The sequence below is a fragment of the Ursus americanus genome, chromosome 20 (genome assembly GCF_024610735.1).
Source record: "Ursus americanus isolate L20-20 chromosome 20, mUrsAme1.1.p, whole genome shotgun sequence".
Classification (NCBI taxonomy): Eukaryota; Metazoa; Chordata; class Mammalia; order Carnivora; family Ursidae; genus Ursus; species Ursus americanus.
Window position 1 is genome coordinate 27,971,609 of NC_142146.1, and position 15,589 is coordinate 27,987,197.

Sequence of the window (15,589 nt, forward strand, 5' to 3'; positions counted from 1 at the left end):
CTTCTGGAAAGGTCTTCCTTTTAGAGGAAGAGAAATAGGTGTTAGAAGGGATTGAGAGGTGTCCTTGAATTGTATCACAAGACTGTGACATATAGAGCTTGAGAATTTCTGACTCAATCACTGATGTAGCTCACTGACTTTTGCCTATGAGGTATTGCAAATGTCAGAGGGTGCCTACTTTGCCAAGTACCTTATACAATTAATTTGCTCTTGAAGACACCTCCAACCACAGGAAAAGATGAACTGACTTTGGGCGATAGAATAAAAGGGTAAAATTTAGATTAACCAGCCCACTCTTTCTCCAGGTGCCATCAACAAATATCCCCCTGCAGATCTGAGACCCAAGTGTGTTAACATCACCTCTCCCAACCCAGAGAACGTTGGCTCAGGAAACAATGTATTGTGAGTTGGCAAATTCAGTTTGGGTAATACTACAGCTGGAAACAGTCTCTACAAAAATAATTTGAAATAAATGGTGCTTTAGTTTTCAGGATGCAAGTTTGATTGGGATGTAGGTGTGTGTGTGTGTGTGTGTGTGTGTGTGTGTGTGTGTGTGTGAAATACTCCTGATTTATGATGACTGCACAGATCCGGAGTTAATAGCAGATAAACTATGACCCATATTAGAAAGAACCATGTTTCCATTTCTATTGCTTTTATGAAAAAAAAAAGCCTCTTTGTAATACCTTACAAAACACCGCTCTAATATTGGGTACTGCCAAAACAAAAAACTTATAACATCAAATGTTAGGTATAACAATTTTAGAGCAGAAGAAAAACAAAAAGAAAAAATTGCAAAAGCAACCCAAACACACACCATTTAAAAAACAGAACCCATGTGAGAACTGGTAGGAAGGATTCTTTTATGTTTGATTTTGCAAAGTACAATGCTAAGTACTCAATAAAAATTCAGTGGTGAAAATAAGATTGCTTTGGAGTCCGAAACCACTGATACAAATTTGCCCCTGAGTCAGATTCCATCCACAAACTACATTCGGACTATTCCAATCACGTGCATAAAATTATTGCTGTTCTATATCTGCCTGTATTTACATTTAATTCTGCAAGGGGTTCGGCTAACGTGTTTTTCATCTCTTTTCTCTGTCACCTCAGCCTTATTCCTGAGGTATATAAAATAGAGACAGGAAACAGTGAGCTGTTTGATGAATTTGGTTCCCAGGAGCAGCATTCCCTTGTATTAGGGAACAATCCTAGTAATGGTTCTGAGACTACTACTGATTTGATCCAGAAGTTATACATGCTCTTTTCAACCGGAGAACTGGTGATGAACGATAAGGAAGAGACACATTCAGAAGAAATGCCAGCTCTAGCAGATGGTAAACTAGATAAAAAAGGTAACCTGGGGTACAATGGAATTAAAGACCCTGAAGTACCTTTGTTTAGATTTTCCCCTGGTGGAAGATGAGCAAGGATGAGCAAGGAGAACTCACTGGGACAGGTAGAAATGACAGGATGGAGGTGCCTATCATCTAAGGCTGCAAGGAGTTCCCAAATGAGGAGACAAACGTGATAAAACTCCAGAAAGGCAAAAAAGGGAGTCAATGGTATTGACAAAACCAGAACCGGAAGTAAATATGGATGTTTGGTGTGGGGTCAGGGAATGGAGACAGGAGAGAGATGAGAACAAGGACCACACAGGTCCTGAGTGAGCAAGCAGAGCCCTGCATGCTGCAAAATGCAGGGGGGGAGGAGCTATGCAACAAGTCTCCAGTGTTTGAGGGTCTGCCTTGTCCCTTAGCAACCCAGGCTTTCCTGCTCTGAGATGTGGGCTTCTAGCCAGTGCCTGGAATGGACAAGGCTGCTGTGGTTTTGAGACTTCTTTGGAGGCTGAGGGCAGCTTCTTAGGCAATGTGAGGAGATGGTTCTGGATCTACAGCTAAAGGGAAAATGGAGGATGGAGGATAGGAAGCTATAGTAGGCTCTAGAACAGCTATTCACAATTTTTGCTGTGTATCAAAACTATATGGGAAATTGTTTTAAAATAAATATTCTTGGGTATCTACTAAAGCTGAAAGCGTACATATACTATGACTAGCAACTTTAATGTATATGCCCAACAGAAAAATATATATTCACCAAAAGTCATGTACTAGAATGTTCATAACAGTGCTATTTGTAGTAACCCCAAAGTGGAAACAAAAATGCCGAACAGCAGGTATACAGCAGGTATAAATACATTTTGGCATGATTATATAATTAAATACCATGTATGTATGCAGTATATATGCACAATGCTGTGTAAGTGTGTAATATATGTCAACACTTCATATATACATCTGCACTATATGTATTAGATATGGGCATAATTGTAGTATAGCTACTATATAGATATTGAACTAAATTAGCAAAATGATGAAAAATAAGAGAGATGAGGTTAGAGGAAATATAGAAAAATATAGAAAGGGGAGAGAAGTGTAAGAAAAAGAAAATCAAATATAAATACAATGAAATATCTGGTTCCAATCAAGATGGACTAAACCCATACTGCCTCTCTCTCCCACTGATTACAACTGAGAACTCTGGAGAAAACACAAAAAGCAACCACCCGAGATCTCTGAAAGGTCACAAAAAGCAGAAATATTGTGAAGTTTCCCATTTTCTTCTCTGTTTTCTTTTGTGGCTTTGTGCTGAGGGCAGACCCCAGTCCTGGAACTGTGTAATGGCAGTGGGGCAGGAGGCTAAAACTCAGTAGAAACCTGTATTTCTGGGCAGAAGAAGTAGGAAAATGGGCCCTTGTTTGTCAGAGGTGGTGGAAGAAATCCCCATTTTCCCTCTCTTTCCTCTCATGGTTGTTTTTTTTTTTTAATTTTTAAAAAAATTTTATTTATTTATTTGACAGAAAGCAAGAAAGCCCACAAGCAGGGGGAGAGGCAGAGGAAGAGGGAGAAGTAATGTTCCCACTGAGCAGGGAGCCTGATGCGGGGTTCAATCCTAGGACCCCAAGATCATGACCTAAGCCAAAGGCAGATGCTTAACCAACCGAGCCACCCAGGCACCCCTCTTCTCACTCTTTTGCCCACTGTTTTGCTCTGAAGGCAGGCATAGTTTGGAGCTGAGTGGAAGGCTAGCTAGTTAAAATTAAAGAGAAACCCTGTTTTTTCTGGCCAGAGGACATAAGAAGAGAGGGCCTGTTGGCCAGCATGTGGGGGTAGCCCCAGAGAGAAAAGAACTGGAGAAGGGGATCCTCTAATTCTAATTATGGGAACTGCATAAGCCCTGGGCTCTTCACTAAGCTGTGCAAGGATGGGGAAGACCCAGAACAGGACAGCAAGGGCTTCGGACATTAAACTGAGAATGTAATCACTGCCTACCGGAGGTAACACGGCACTTGCACTCAACCTACCAGGTTGATTGCCTGCTGACAAAAAAATTAAAATTCTACACAGAATCATACTAGGATTTAGAGTCGATACAGCATAATATTCAAAATGTTCAGGATAAAATCTAAAACTAGGCAACATACAGAGAACCAGGAGATGTGAACAATTCACAAAGGAAAAGACAACCAACAGACAAAGCCATTGAAGCAGCTATGATAACTATGTTCCATGAGATAAAGGCAAACAACTTGAACAGAAAGATACTCAGCAGAAATGTGTGCTGATGAGCCCTGGGTGTTATATGCAACTAATGAATCATTTAACACCACATCAAAAACTAACGATGCACTATATGTTGGCTAATTGAACATAATAAAAAAAAAGCATAGAAATAATAAAAACAGGAACCGAAAGGAAATTTTAGAAGTGAAAAAATGTACATTGTCTGAAATAAAAAAGAAAAGATCACTGGACAGGCTCAAAAGCCCAAGGAAGACAACAGAGGAAAGAGTCAGTGAACTTGAAGATATGTTAATTATATAATCTGAAAGGGATTTTTAAAAATGAACAAAACATCGGAGACTTGTAAAATAATATCAAAAAGTCTAACGTTTGTTTCATTGGCATTCTAGAAGGAAAGTAGAAAGAAAAGGAAGTTAGATTAAGTCAGAAGAAAATATATATTTGAGAAAATCATGGACAAAAGATTCCCAAATTAGTAGAAGATATAACTTCACAGAGTTTAAAACCCAACTAAAGACACATCATTAACAGCTGAAAACAAAAGATAAAGAAAAATCTTGAAGCAGCTAGAGAAAATCTACATATTAAAAAAGAAGGGGACAATTCTTCAAATGATGGTAGATTTCTCATCAGAAACCATGGAAGCTGAAAGACAGTGAAACATCTTTTTATTTCACGTACTGAAATCAAAGAACTCAGAACACAGAATTTTATATCCAGCGAATATAACCCTTTGGAATGGAGGCAAAATAAAGATATTTCCAGATAAAGGAAAACTAAGAGGATTTGTGGCTAACAGACATGTGCTAAGGGAAAGCAGTGATGGGAGAACCAGGGAGTTGGGGTGAGGCCAAGTGACTGAAGACCAGATGGCTGAGAGAACATGCTGAGGAGGGGACCCAAGAGAAAAATCAAGGATGGGATTGGAAAGGGAGGCTGGTTGAGTGAGACAAAGTGGCAGGTACAAGCTGCAGCTCAGCCATGTACAGAGCCATACTGTCTGTAAGGTTATCCCATTGAGCTCCCTCCAAAACCCTGTGTAGGAGATAGGAAATAATACCTCTCATATTTGGATGGAGAAACTGAAGCTCAAATAGGTTTAGTGCCTTCCTGGGACTTGACCCTGGTCTGGCAGGTCCTGATTTAGTGTACTTTCCCAATACTGGAGGAAGGAATCAGATCTGAGCTAGAGAGGGTGGATGTAAAAGGGGATATCTTAGTCAGCTCAGGCTACCATAACAAATGCCATAGACTGGGGGGCTTAAACAACAGTAATTTATTTTCTCATGGTTCTGGAGGCTGGGAAGACCAAGATCAGGGCACCAGCCAATTTGGTTTCTAATGAGAGCTCACTTTCTGGCTTGCAGATAGCCACCTTCTTGCTCTGTTTTCACCTGGTGGAGATAGTCCTGGTGTCCCTTTCTCTTCCAAGGGCACCACTTTTATCAGATTGTGTCTCCATCCTTAAGACCTCATCTAATCTTAGTCACCTTCTTAAAGGCCCTATATCCAATTTAGTCATGTGACGGGTAGGGCTTCAACATATGAATTTGGGGGGAAACAACTCAGTCCACAGCAAGGAATATAATTAACAACATAATCACAGGAAGAAACCCTATAAATCGGCATTGTCCAAGCTTGTCTACGCATTATAATGACCTGGGTATTTGTTGACAATTCCGTAGTCCAGCCTACACTCCACATCACTTAGGTCATATTCTCTAGCAGTGAGACACCGGCATCCATTTTTTTTTTTTTTGAAGCTCCAGAGCAATTCCAATGTGTATATAAGTTTGAACAACACTGCTATAAATTTCTATTCAATCAGTCCTGTTAGATATCTTGAGATGAGATGGCTGCTGAAAATGATAAGGTTGGTAACTCAAAAGGATTATCAAGTAAGCATTTCTTCTTTGTTATTATTCTTCAAAATTTCTTTCCTCCGGAAGTTTTCTCCATTTTTCTACATAATTATATATCCTACATCTAGAAGTCGATGATGTCTTTACTCATTTCCCTCTGAGAGTTCTAGCCAACAACTTGATTTGGTGACATCTGGCCAGCTCTGCTCCATGAAGTCCATCTGAGTCTCTTTAGGAACTGTCCGTTTGGCTTCTTTCTTGGAATCATGGAAGATTAGAATGTGAAATTGGAATGACTTTAGAAATCAGTGAGTTGTTCTGAATCTTTTTACAGATAAGGAAATGAAAGCTGCAGCCATCTAAAAGTGTCTTACCAAAGAATATTCACAGCACCTAGTCCAATACCATTTTGTCACAAAGATTTATACCCTACAATTATGTTTATAGAACACAGATTCACCTTAAAGTTAATCCATGGAAAAAAGATAAAAAAAATCTTTATCTGAAAAAAAATCGTTATCTGGGTTGTCTAAAGGTTGGAGATGATACAGGTGAAGGTCAAAGTGCACGCCGTGGCTGGCACATAACCAGCCAGTGTTATCCTACATGCATGATCTGTCTGGTAATATATTTGACAATTAAAAATAAAAATCCATTGTGAAGAATGATCAGCCCTTATATGCTTATCTTTACTGTGTTTATCTTTGTTTTCCCAAAGAGAGTGGGCTTTTCTTTTCACCTGCTCATTTTTCTGATGTTTTGATTTTATCTATCTACTCAATGTTCAGATTATTTTTCTCATTATAATGTACATTTGTAAGATTTTAATGTGGATTTTTAAAAAGTATAACTGTATTCCTTTTCCCATTATGCCAATTTAGGGCCCGTTTCTTAGTCTTTATTTTTCTAACATCAAGTGCAGTGTTTCTCAAAGTGTGGTCCCTGGACCATCAACATCAACATCATCTAGGAAGTCACTGGAATCCTATCAAAGACCTGTTGAAAATCAGAAACTCTGGGGTTGGGGCCCTCCAGATGATTCTGATGCAGGCTAGAGTTTGAGACCAACTGACCCAGTTTTTCAACTATTGAACCTAAATTAGTCTTCTTTAATGGGAGTCCTTTCTTTAGATATCAATAGGTAATTGGGGGAAAATTTTCCCTGTAAAACACTGATAAGTAGGTATCATTTCTTCAGGACTTCTCAATGCCTTTATTGGGCTAATCTTCATTGTGATTCAGAGAAAGGGGCTATAGTTAAACCACTATGACCACAGAATCTTGTATCAGGGAGCATCTTATTGGACTAGTGTTCTCTAGAAACCATTTGGGAAATAGTAGTTGAAAGAGTGAATCCAGGGATCACTGGATGGGGATGTGGATTTGACTCCTATTTCTGCAGTTACTGGTCATGTGATCACAGGCACATTACTTTGCCTTTCTGAGCTTGCATTTCCCTATCTGTAAAATGGGCATAATAATAGAGCCTACATTGTAGGGTAATGTGATCACTAAATGAATGTTAAGTGCTTCAAACATCACTTTACATAGAGTGAAAACTTAATACATGTTAGCTATTATTTAAAATTACGATGATGATAATGACGATGAAGACAGCGATGATGACAAATGGCATTAGAGTTGATGGCTTTGGTGGAAAGAATGCCAGATTGAGAATGAGGAGCTCCGGAGGCTAATTTTGGTTCTGTCACCAACTAGCTTTGTGATCTCAAATAGTCACCTGATTGCCTTGGTCTTCAACTTTCTTATTTGTGTAATGAGGAGCTTAGGGAGGCCAGTGTTTTTCATACTGAGGGACACACAAAGACTTCCCCAGGCATGGATTTCTAAAAATTAGTCTTAAAGGACTCTGTCTACCTAAGAATGTCTCTATCTAAGGAATCATGGAGGGTCTCCTTTCCTGCATCCCCTTTTACAAATGTCCCCCACCTCATGCAAAAAAAAAAAAAAGGCATATTTCTCAGCCATCCTTTTTTTAAGATTTTATTTTTAAGTAATCTCTACACCCAGCATGGGTCTGGAACTCACAACTCTGAGATCAAGAGTTGCATATCCTTCCAACCGAGCCAGCTAGGCATCCCTTTCTCAGCCATTCTGAATCTGATGGTGTGCTTTGCCCAAGTATAAACCCTCCTAGGGAGGCACAGGATAGGGGGTGGGGAGCATGTTGTCAAACAAGTAGTCATTTTATTTTTTTTAATAATTTTTTATTATGTTATGTTAGTCACCATACAGTACATCCTTAGTTTTTGATGTAGTGTTCCATAATTCATCATTTGCGTATAACACCCAGTGCTCCATGCAATACGTGCCTCCTTACTACCCATCACCAGCCTATCCCAGTCCCCCACCCCCTTCCCCTCTGAAGTCCTCAGTTTGTTTCCCAGAGTCCATAGTCTCTCATGGTTCGTTCCCCCTTCTGTTTACCCCTCCTTCATTCTTCCCTTCCTCCTCCTACCGATCTTCCTGCTATTTCTTATGTTCCCTAAATGAGTGAAACCATATGGTAATTTTAAATACTGGATCTGTAGGCCTCCTTTAAGCCAAGCAAGGTTTCAGGTCTTTCTCAACCTGTACATGTTTCTGTAAAGGAAGACATGTGTTGCTAGAAATGAAGTATTTGAACTCATGGATGTTCTGAATTCACGTATACTATAGAGTGAGGATGGTAGGAGTGATGATAAGTTTCATTTAGTAACCTGGCCTGTTCCATTTCCTGATTCTTGGCAAGAGATACATCTCCTCTAAGTGAGAAATCTGTGAGAACAAAGCAAAAGCCTATAAATGAGGTATCAATGGAGAGCAAGTATTATTTCATCAGGCCAAAAAAATCATAACAAAACCCTTAATCATTTACCGATCTTGGAATGGAATCATAAGTAAGACATCATCACAGAGACCCTCAATAACGTACTTACTTTGATTGGAAGACCAAATCTCCCAACTGAAAGAGGTGTTGATTGGTTTTACTGTAAGGACTAGTTCTGCCAATTAAGCTATATGGGGATATGTCCCATTCAGAGAGTCAGCTAAGTTGGAGCTTCAAAATTCTGAAGAAAAAATATATGAAACAGATTATAAGAAATATTATTTTATTAAAAAATATAGTAATAGCATACATGTTAAGTGTGCTTTATTTATCAATATTAAGATTTTCCAGCCATATTTTAGTTTCTCAGGTTAAACACCATACCTGTAAGCGAAAGAATAACTAGTATCATTAATAGCCATTTGATAAGTTTAGTGAAGTGTTTTTGGGTACATTTCCCAGAAGTGAGAAAATGTCATCCGGTGACTGGGTAACAGATTCTTTTGTAAATAAAACCTTTTGAAAGATTACTGGGTAGTTTTTGGCATGTAATTTAGAATTCAAAGAATTGTTTGGTATTGTTGTAATAAAACTCCTTCAAAACCCATCTGTCTATGTAAACAATATTTATCAGTGCTTAAATCTATAACAATAAATATTAATAGAATTAATATTAAACTTTGTCTCACTCTAGCAATAAATCGTAGTAGTAAGTAAAAGCAATAGGCAAAAACTATCCATCTCAATAAGAAATGCATTTCCAATAAAATTTTTAACTTTTGTTTTGATAGAATTACCAAAATTGATAAATTGTAATGGTAATCCATTAGAAAATGTGAACACATAGAAGCTTATCGTCACAGGGAATAAAACACATGTGCTTAAATATATTTTTGCTGCAGAGGATTACGATTAGGCAAACGAAAGACTTCAAAGCATTTAAATATATTACAGTTAAATGAAATTCTGTGTAGGAAGTGGAATGGAAATACATGTTTAAGGAGAAAAATGAACACTATAAAATATCTGACTTTGAACCATGAGCATGTTTACATATATTTTAAATGGAAAATGGTGCCATCAAATCACTGTGCTATATAGCTTCTATTGGGTAAATTAAAAGAAAAATGTGATGGTTTTATTTCTAAATGTGAGTTTTTATAATATGTCACAAATTACATACTTCTCAAATACTTAAACTGATAATGAAAAAATAATTAGATGTTAGCTTTAAAATATGCAAGGCAAGAGTACATGATTGTTTTCCTTTGTGATGGGGATGTAAGTGTCTGAAGACAAGTACGCGGGATCATCTCGCGTATCCTGCCTTTGGGTCAGGTTCCCTGGCGCTGACCCTGGGGTGAGGATTTGTGTGCGGGTGATTTATTGAGATGGCACTCACTCACAGGAGAAACTGAAAGGGAATGGAGGAAGCAAGACAGGGAAGGAGTGGAAGACAAACAAGGGTGTCATCTCAGGCGAAGTACCATCGAGTACGGACGGCTTCAGCTTGCTCTATGCAGACGCTCCGGCATGCTGAGTTGTGCTGCCCAGTCATCCTGACCTGAGACAAAGAAGTTGGGCTTTCTCACTCTCTCAGTAGATCATTGATCTGCCAAGGGCTGTGAATTCCCAGGCACTCGTGCCGCGTGTGATTAAAGCCACTCCAGCGGCTGGACAGCAGCCCTCCTGAGAATAGTAGGTGCTGATGGCGAAGCGAAAGCTCACACGAGGTTGGTTAGGGAGGAGGGGGAAAGAGGAACAGGAGGGGAAGGAATGTTGTCCTAGAAATTAATGCTAAAAAAGATTAGAAGGATTCTGGGCAGAGTCCTAGCTCTGCACATTCCTTCTAGCTCTGAATCAACGAGACCAGCCACTGACTGTGCTAAGTGTGGAACTTCAGATGATGAATGTACCAACATTTTCCCAGGAAGAAGCATATCTATAGTTCTACTTATATGTTGCTCATTTGTATGTATCATCACATCACCCTTTCACTTTGACTGTTAAAAATGGCACAATTATGTGTATTCAATTCATATGTGGCAAAAGAGGAGTCGAATCTAGAGGGAACATTGTAAACAAATCTGGTGACATTAAGAACAATTCATATTTTTATGTTTTGCAGATGGTGAGGACTCAAGATGATCATAGCAGAAAAGGAAGTTCGCTCCATTGGTAATGTGTGAGTCCATGTGTTTCTAACCAGAAATTATAAATCATCTGTTAGAAGTGGAGTGGTGAGGGGCAGGAATTTCTCATGAAACCAATTGGCTAATAACGTGCTAAATTTGTTCTGTTTCAAATCTGAAAGGGAGATTTTTCTGAGTGAAAACATAAAAAAGAAGAACTGAGAAACTAGGAATGATTTCATTTCTTCCGAGAATTGGGACAACTGACCAGGAAAAGTTAACTGAATCTTTTCTTTGACAGCTCCGCATGGTTCAGGTGGCAATATGATGATATATCTGCTTGAAGAAGATTTTAATCATAGTTTTCATCACATCTACACCTCAGATTGGACAGTTGAATAAAAAGCAGTTAGAATTAGAATTTCCTAGGAACGTCTCCTATCTCTTCATAGAATGAGAAATTCATGTCCATCTCTTCAATTCTGGTACAACTCTCCTGGGGCATCCAGCCCTGAGTGCCCTGTCTAACCCACCTGGCAAGCTGCTACCACCGCAGTCAACGCTTGCTCTTCGCCAGAACACTTGGAAAAGAATGGAATTTGTGAGAAAGAATAATGCGAGATGAGGCTAATTTTATGAATGGTTGTATTGTGCTGTGATCATTTGTTTTACATTTTAGCATGCTTTGCTTTGTATGTACTTGATTTTTGCTGGGAAAAAAAATTATGGAAAAGCATGAATATTCTGTATGACCAGAGCTGTTCTTGGGAATTACAATGGAACAAGAGACAAGTTCTAGAATAAAAGCAAGTCTGACCTGGAAGCGTATTCTGTTCATTTTTATTTACCTGTTCATTTATTTACCTGTAGTCTAACTCAGGCCCATTGAAACACCAGTACAGGATTAAACATATTTGGAATATATATATATATATATATATATATATATATATATATATACACACATATATGCCAATAGTGAATTCATTTTTTAAATCTTTCAATTTGGTCAAGGCAACTAGTAATTGCCAAGTGAGTACATTCTGTGTATTTTAAAAGTGACTATGTTAATAGGGTAATACTACTGGCGATTTTGTACTTTTCTCACATAATTTCCCATAACATTACCTTTTTTGTTTGAATAATTTTAAAATAACCCAATTGATTAAAAGTAGGGTGTCAAAAATTTTAAAGTACCCACATACTGCTCTCTAGGAAGTTCTAAAGCAAACTCTACTCTTTAATAAAGTTTTGTTTTTCCCTAAGAATCCTGATATGTGCACATGTGTATAAATGTATGTATAAGGAACACACCAGATCCCTAAATATGAGGATAATAGGAGTTACCAAGAATGTGAAGCCACGGGGCGCCTGGGTGGTATAGTGGTTAAGCGTCTGCCTTTGGCTCAGGGCGTGATCCTGGCGTTATGGGATCGAGCCCCACATCAGACTCCTCTGCTATGAGCCTGCTTCTTCCTCTCCCACTCCCCCTGCTTGTGTTCCCTCTTTTGCTGGCTGTCTCTATCTCTGTCAAATAAATAAATAAAATCTTTAAAAAAAAAAAAAAAAGAATGTGAAGCCAAAGGAACTCACACTCTGCTGATGGGAGTGTGGATTGTTCCACCTTTGAACAGCAAGTTAGCGATACCTAGTTAGGTTGATGATGCGTCTATCCTACAACCCAGCTGTCCCACTACTAGATCTACATGCCTGTGGAAGCTCTCACACATGTTCACGACGGCATTGTGTGTTTCCGTGAAGTGTTGCCACCAACTGAAATGTCCTAAATGTGGTATGTTGTACACTAGAGCTGTATCTATAAACAGTGGACAAATAAGGAAGATAATATTGAAACAAAAGAAGTTGCAGAAGGATACATTATGATGTCATTTAGACAACATTTTGAAACCTGAGAAGCAATATTGCCTACTGTTTATGATTGCCCACAACTGTAGTGAAAGCATATATAACACCACCTATATAACACCAAATTCACGACAGTGGTTATCTTTCAGTGGGGAGGGATAAAGCAGGGGTCCAATTATCATTATAATGTTTTATTTCTTAAGCTGGAAATTGGAAAAATAGTATTCTTTATATTTTATACATTTTTGGATGCCTGACATATTTCATAGTTTAAAAAGAGTAAGTCCAATCATAAAAGTAATCATAAAATTCAAATAAATCCTTATGCTACGTCCAACATCATGTTAAGAATTGTGAGGAATTTAAAAATATGTATAACTGGGGCACCTGGGTGGCTCAGTTGGTTAAGCATCTGCCTTCGGCTCCGGTCACGATCCCAGGATCCTGGGACCAAGCCCCACGTAGGGCTCCCTGCTCAGCAGGGTGTCTGCTTCTCCTCCTTCTCCTTCTCCTTCTGCTGCTCTCCCTGCTTATGCTCTCTCGCTCTCTCGCTCTCTCTCTCTCTCAAATAAATAAAATCTTAAACTCATGTTTCTATTAAAAAATAAAATAAATAAAAAATAAAAATACGTATAACTGTCCTTGCTGTTGATGAGTTGGCATTAAGTCAAGGTTGCTAGCGTTAGATAACATCCTAGAACAATGGTTCTCCTTGAACAACAAGCACCAGGGAAACTTTTCCCATCGCTGGTGTGCCACTTAAGTTTGATAGCTGTATAGAATTAGTTTATGTTACCACTGAGTGTACATTCACCTTCCATGTGGATGTTGTGTCTGAGTGGTCACTTCAGGCTGCTCGATGCAAGTTGATGCACACGAGACGTAAGAGCGGTGATAGAAGGGACATTGTTTCACTGGAGGGACAATCATACTGTAAATAGGAGTTTTAAAGAAATGTGTTATGTATTTTGGGTATTCCAGCCCAAAATTTTGTACTTGGATGTGTGCTGTGGGGACAAAGAAGTTGAGAACCAAGAGCAGAGAATGGCCAAAGGACGATGAAAATACTGTGCCTGAATTCAGAGTAAGGCTGCTAAGTGGAGCCAGTAATTGCTGTGGAAATCAAAGGAAAAAATCACTTGGGATTTCAATCATTGGAGAACACTTCCAGGAATAAAGGGGATTTACACCAGCTATTGCTTACAGATCATTAATGCTCTCCTTCCAGTTCCTTTAAGATGACAGTACAAATGCCTTCCATGCCTTAAAAGACCCTGCAAAATCTGACTTTTGCTCATCTTTTCAGTCTAATCTCAGCCCACGGCAAGGAACCTCTTTCCCTGAGTGCCTCCTATTCATCTTTCTGGGCTGGCTCTCACCTGCTTGGGAATACCTTCCATGAACTTTCCAAAGCTGGGCAGGAACCCCCAGCACACTGCGTATTCTCCTAGTGCTGGATCTCGCCGTCTAGGTCCTCATCAGGGAGGGTTATAACAGCTTGTCTAGTTCGCTAGTCTATGTCCCCAAGAGGCACGAAAGTGAACACCCCTACTTGTCCATCCCTGTACCCCCAACACCCAGGATGCCACCTGGCACTTAAAAGGTATCCAATTAAAGTTTGATGAATGAATAAACACATTCACCTTGAGAGATAAATATGGTCTAGTATGGATAGGAAGGGAACTGGCATGAGAAATGACAAGGGAACAATAGCCAGCAAGACCTGTGTGTGTGTTTGTGCACTGAGTCAATGGGCAGTGTGTGAGCAGTGTGTGACTGAATTGGATATCTGGGAATTAGTGGAAACTGAGGCCACAGCAGGTGTGGTGAGTTGCTGAAAAGCCTTTTCTTAAAAGCTTCAAGAAAAACCCAGCAAACTTTAAAAAAAAAAAATGGAACCATTCTGTAATAGCCAATCTATTTGAATATGGAGTGACCTGTAAACAAAATTGCATGTCCTCAAAAAGGAGCCATGGCACATGCAGAAAGTACATACTTTCCTGAAGTTTCTGGGCAGAAACAACCCATAGCTGAGCACTGCAGCCTCATATGACATGGACAATGCCCTGCAGAACAGCTGGTCAGAATTACAGATGACTAAGAATCCTGTGATATCTCTGAGCAACTTTATTTAACATCTTGAATCTGATTCCTCAACCTTTTATCTGAGTGTGAGCAGTAGGGTTGAGAATTTGAATAATCATGGTTGAAAATTTGTGCAGCTCTTACTGGATAATAAATGGAAACATCTTTCCGTCTCTGACCCAAACTCTGGAATTTCCTTTGCTAAACATCTTCTCTAGCCCTCCATCCTCCATCTTGCAAGCCCCAGAACATCTCACCTTGTAGCACAGTTGGAACTTAGAGTAGTATGTGCTCAATAATTATTTTTCTTTGCGTAGGGAAGAGATGAATGAAGAAGCCCTATCTTGCTGATCCTGGCTAATAGCCTGTTGGCCTCCCTCACTTCTTCCCAGCTCCTACTTCCCAAACTGAATTTGGATTGCGTGTTGAGAAAAATTCCTGTAGCAGCTAGAAGTGGTCCTCGCCACAGTTGCTGCTGGAAAGGAAGTTCTCAGTTCCTATGACGAGAACAGCAGCTGTGTGGAGGCCTGGCTCACAAGACGCCTGTTTACAGTCCCTTACAAGAGTATATACAACCCCAAGATGATGGGGTATAATGAGACTAGATTAGTATATAGACTAGTAAATAGCAAAAATCATCTTTTGTCTTCTCAGTTACTAGCACTTTTACAAAGTAAAAAAGTTTTTTCTAGTGTTACATAAATTGATCTCCAAGTGCCCTGTGTTTTGTGGTTTTGGGGGCCACGATCCTAACTACTCAAGGTGTAGCTTATGGACCATGAACCATAAGCACCACCTGGAGCTTGTTAGAAATGCAGAATTCCTGGGCCCCACCTCAAGTCAATTGAGTTAGAACTTACGGGCAAATCACCAGGTGATTCATATGTACGTCTAAGTTTGAGAAGTACTGGCTTGGAATTCACTGGCTTGAAGCTCGGCAAACGAGTCGATGCATTTTGCAGACTTTCAGCTCAGCTTGGAATCACATATGCCATTTACCATTTGGCTTGTCTTATGCCCGTGATGGAGAATACAAAGATAAAGAAGGTGACATATGCCTTGAGCTCATGGTCTTCTGGCGGGGAAGACTGACCCAGGAAGAGATCATTTCAATGTAATGTAGTCACGCTTAGGTGAAGCTATGCAGAGAGTGCTGTGATATGGAGGACTCCTTACCCCAGACAGGAAACCCAGAGAAGGTTTCTTCGAGAAGAGGTTCTTTGATACGAA

At 39.4% G+C, this 15,589-nt stretch overlaps 1 protein-coding gene across 3 annotated transcripts in view; it reads left to right on the forward strand.

Moving 5' to 3' along the window:
- The window catches only part of COL6A5 (collagen type VI alpha 5 chain), a 137,448-nt gene extending 126,212 nt beyond the window's left edge, over nucleotides 1-11,236 (forward strand). For 2 of the 3 annotated variants that reach the window (XM_045791732.2, XM_045791734.2), the window contains exons 39-42: nucleotides 306-402; nucleotides 1,114-1,355; nucleotides 10,405-10,461; nucleotides 10,710-11,236. In XM_045791732.2, coding sequence (XP_045647688.2) covers nucleotides 306-402; nucleotides 1,114-1,355; nucleotides 10,405-10,424 — 359 coding nt within the window. In that variant the 3' untranslated portion in view covers nucleotides 10,425-10,461; nucleotides 10,710-11,236. The remainder of the gene's footprint in view (nucleotides 1-305; nucleotides 403-1,113; nucleotides 1,356-10,404; nucleotides 10,462-10,709) is intronic. The other variant, XM_045791733.2, reaches the window with a different exon arrangement.
- The last annotated feature ends 4,353 nt before the right edge of the window (nucleotides 11,237-15,589 follow it).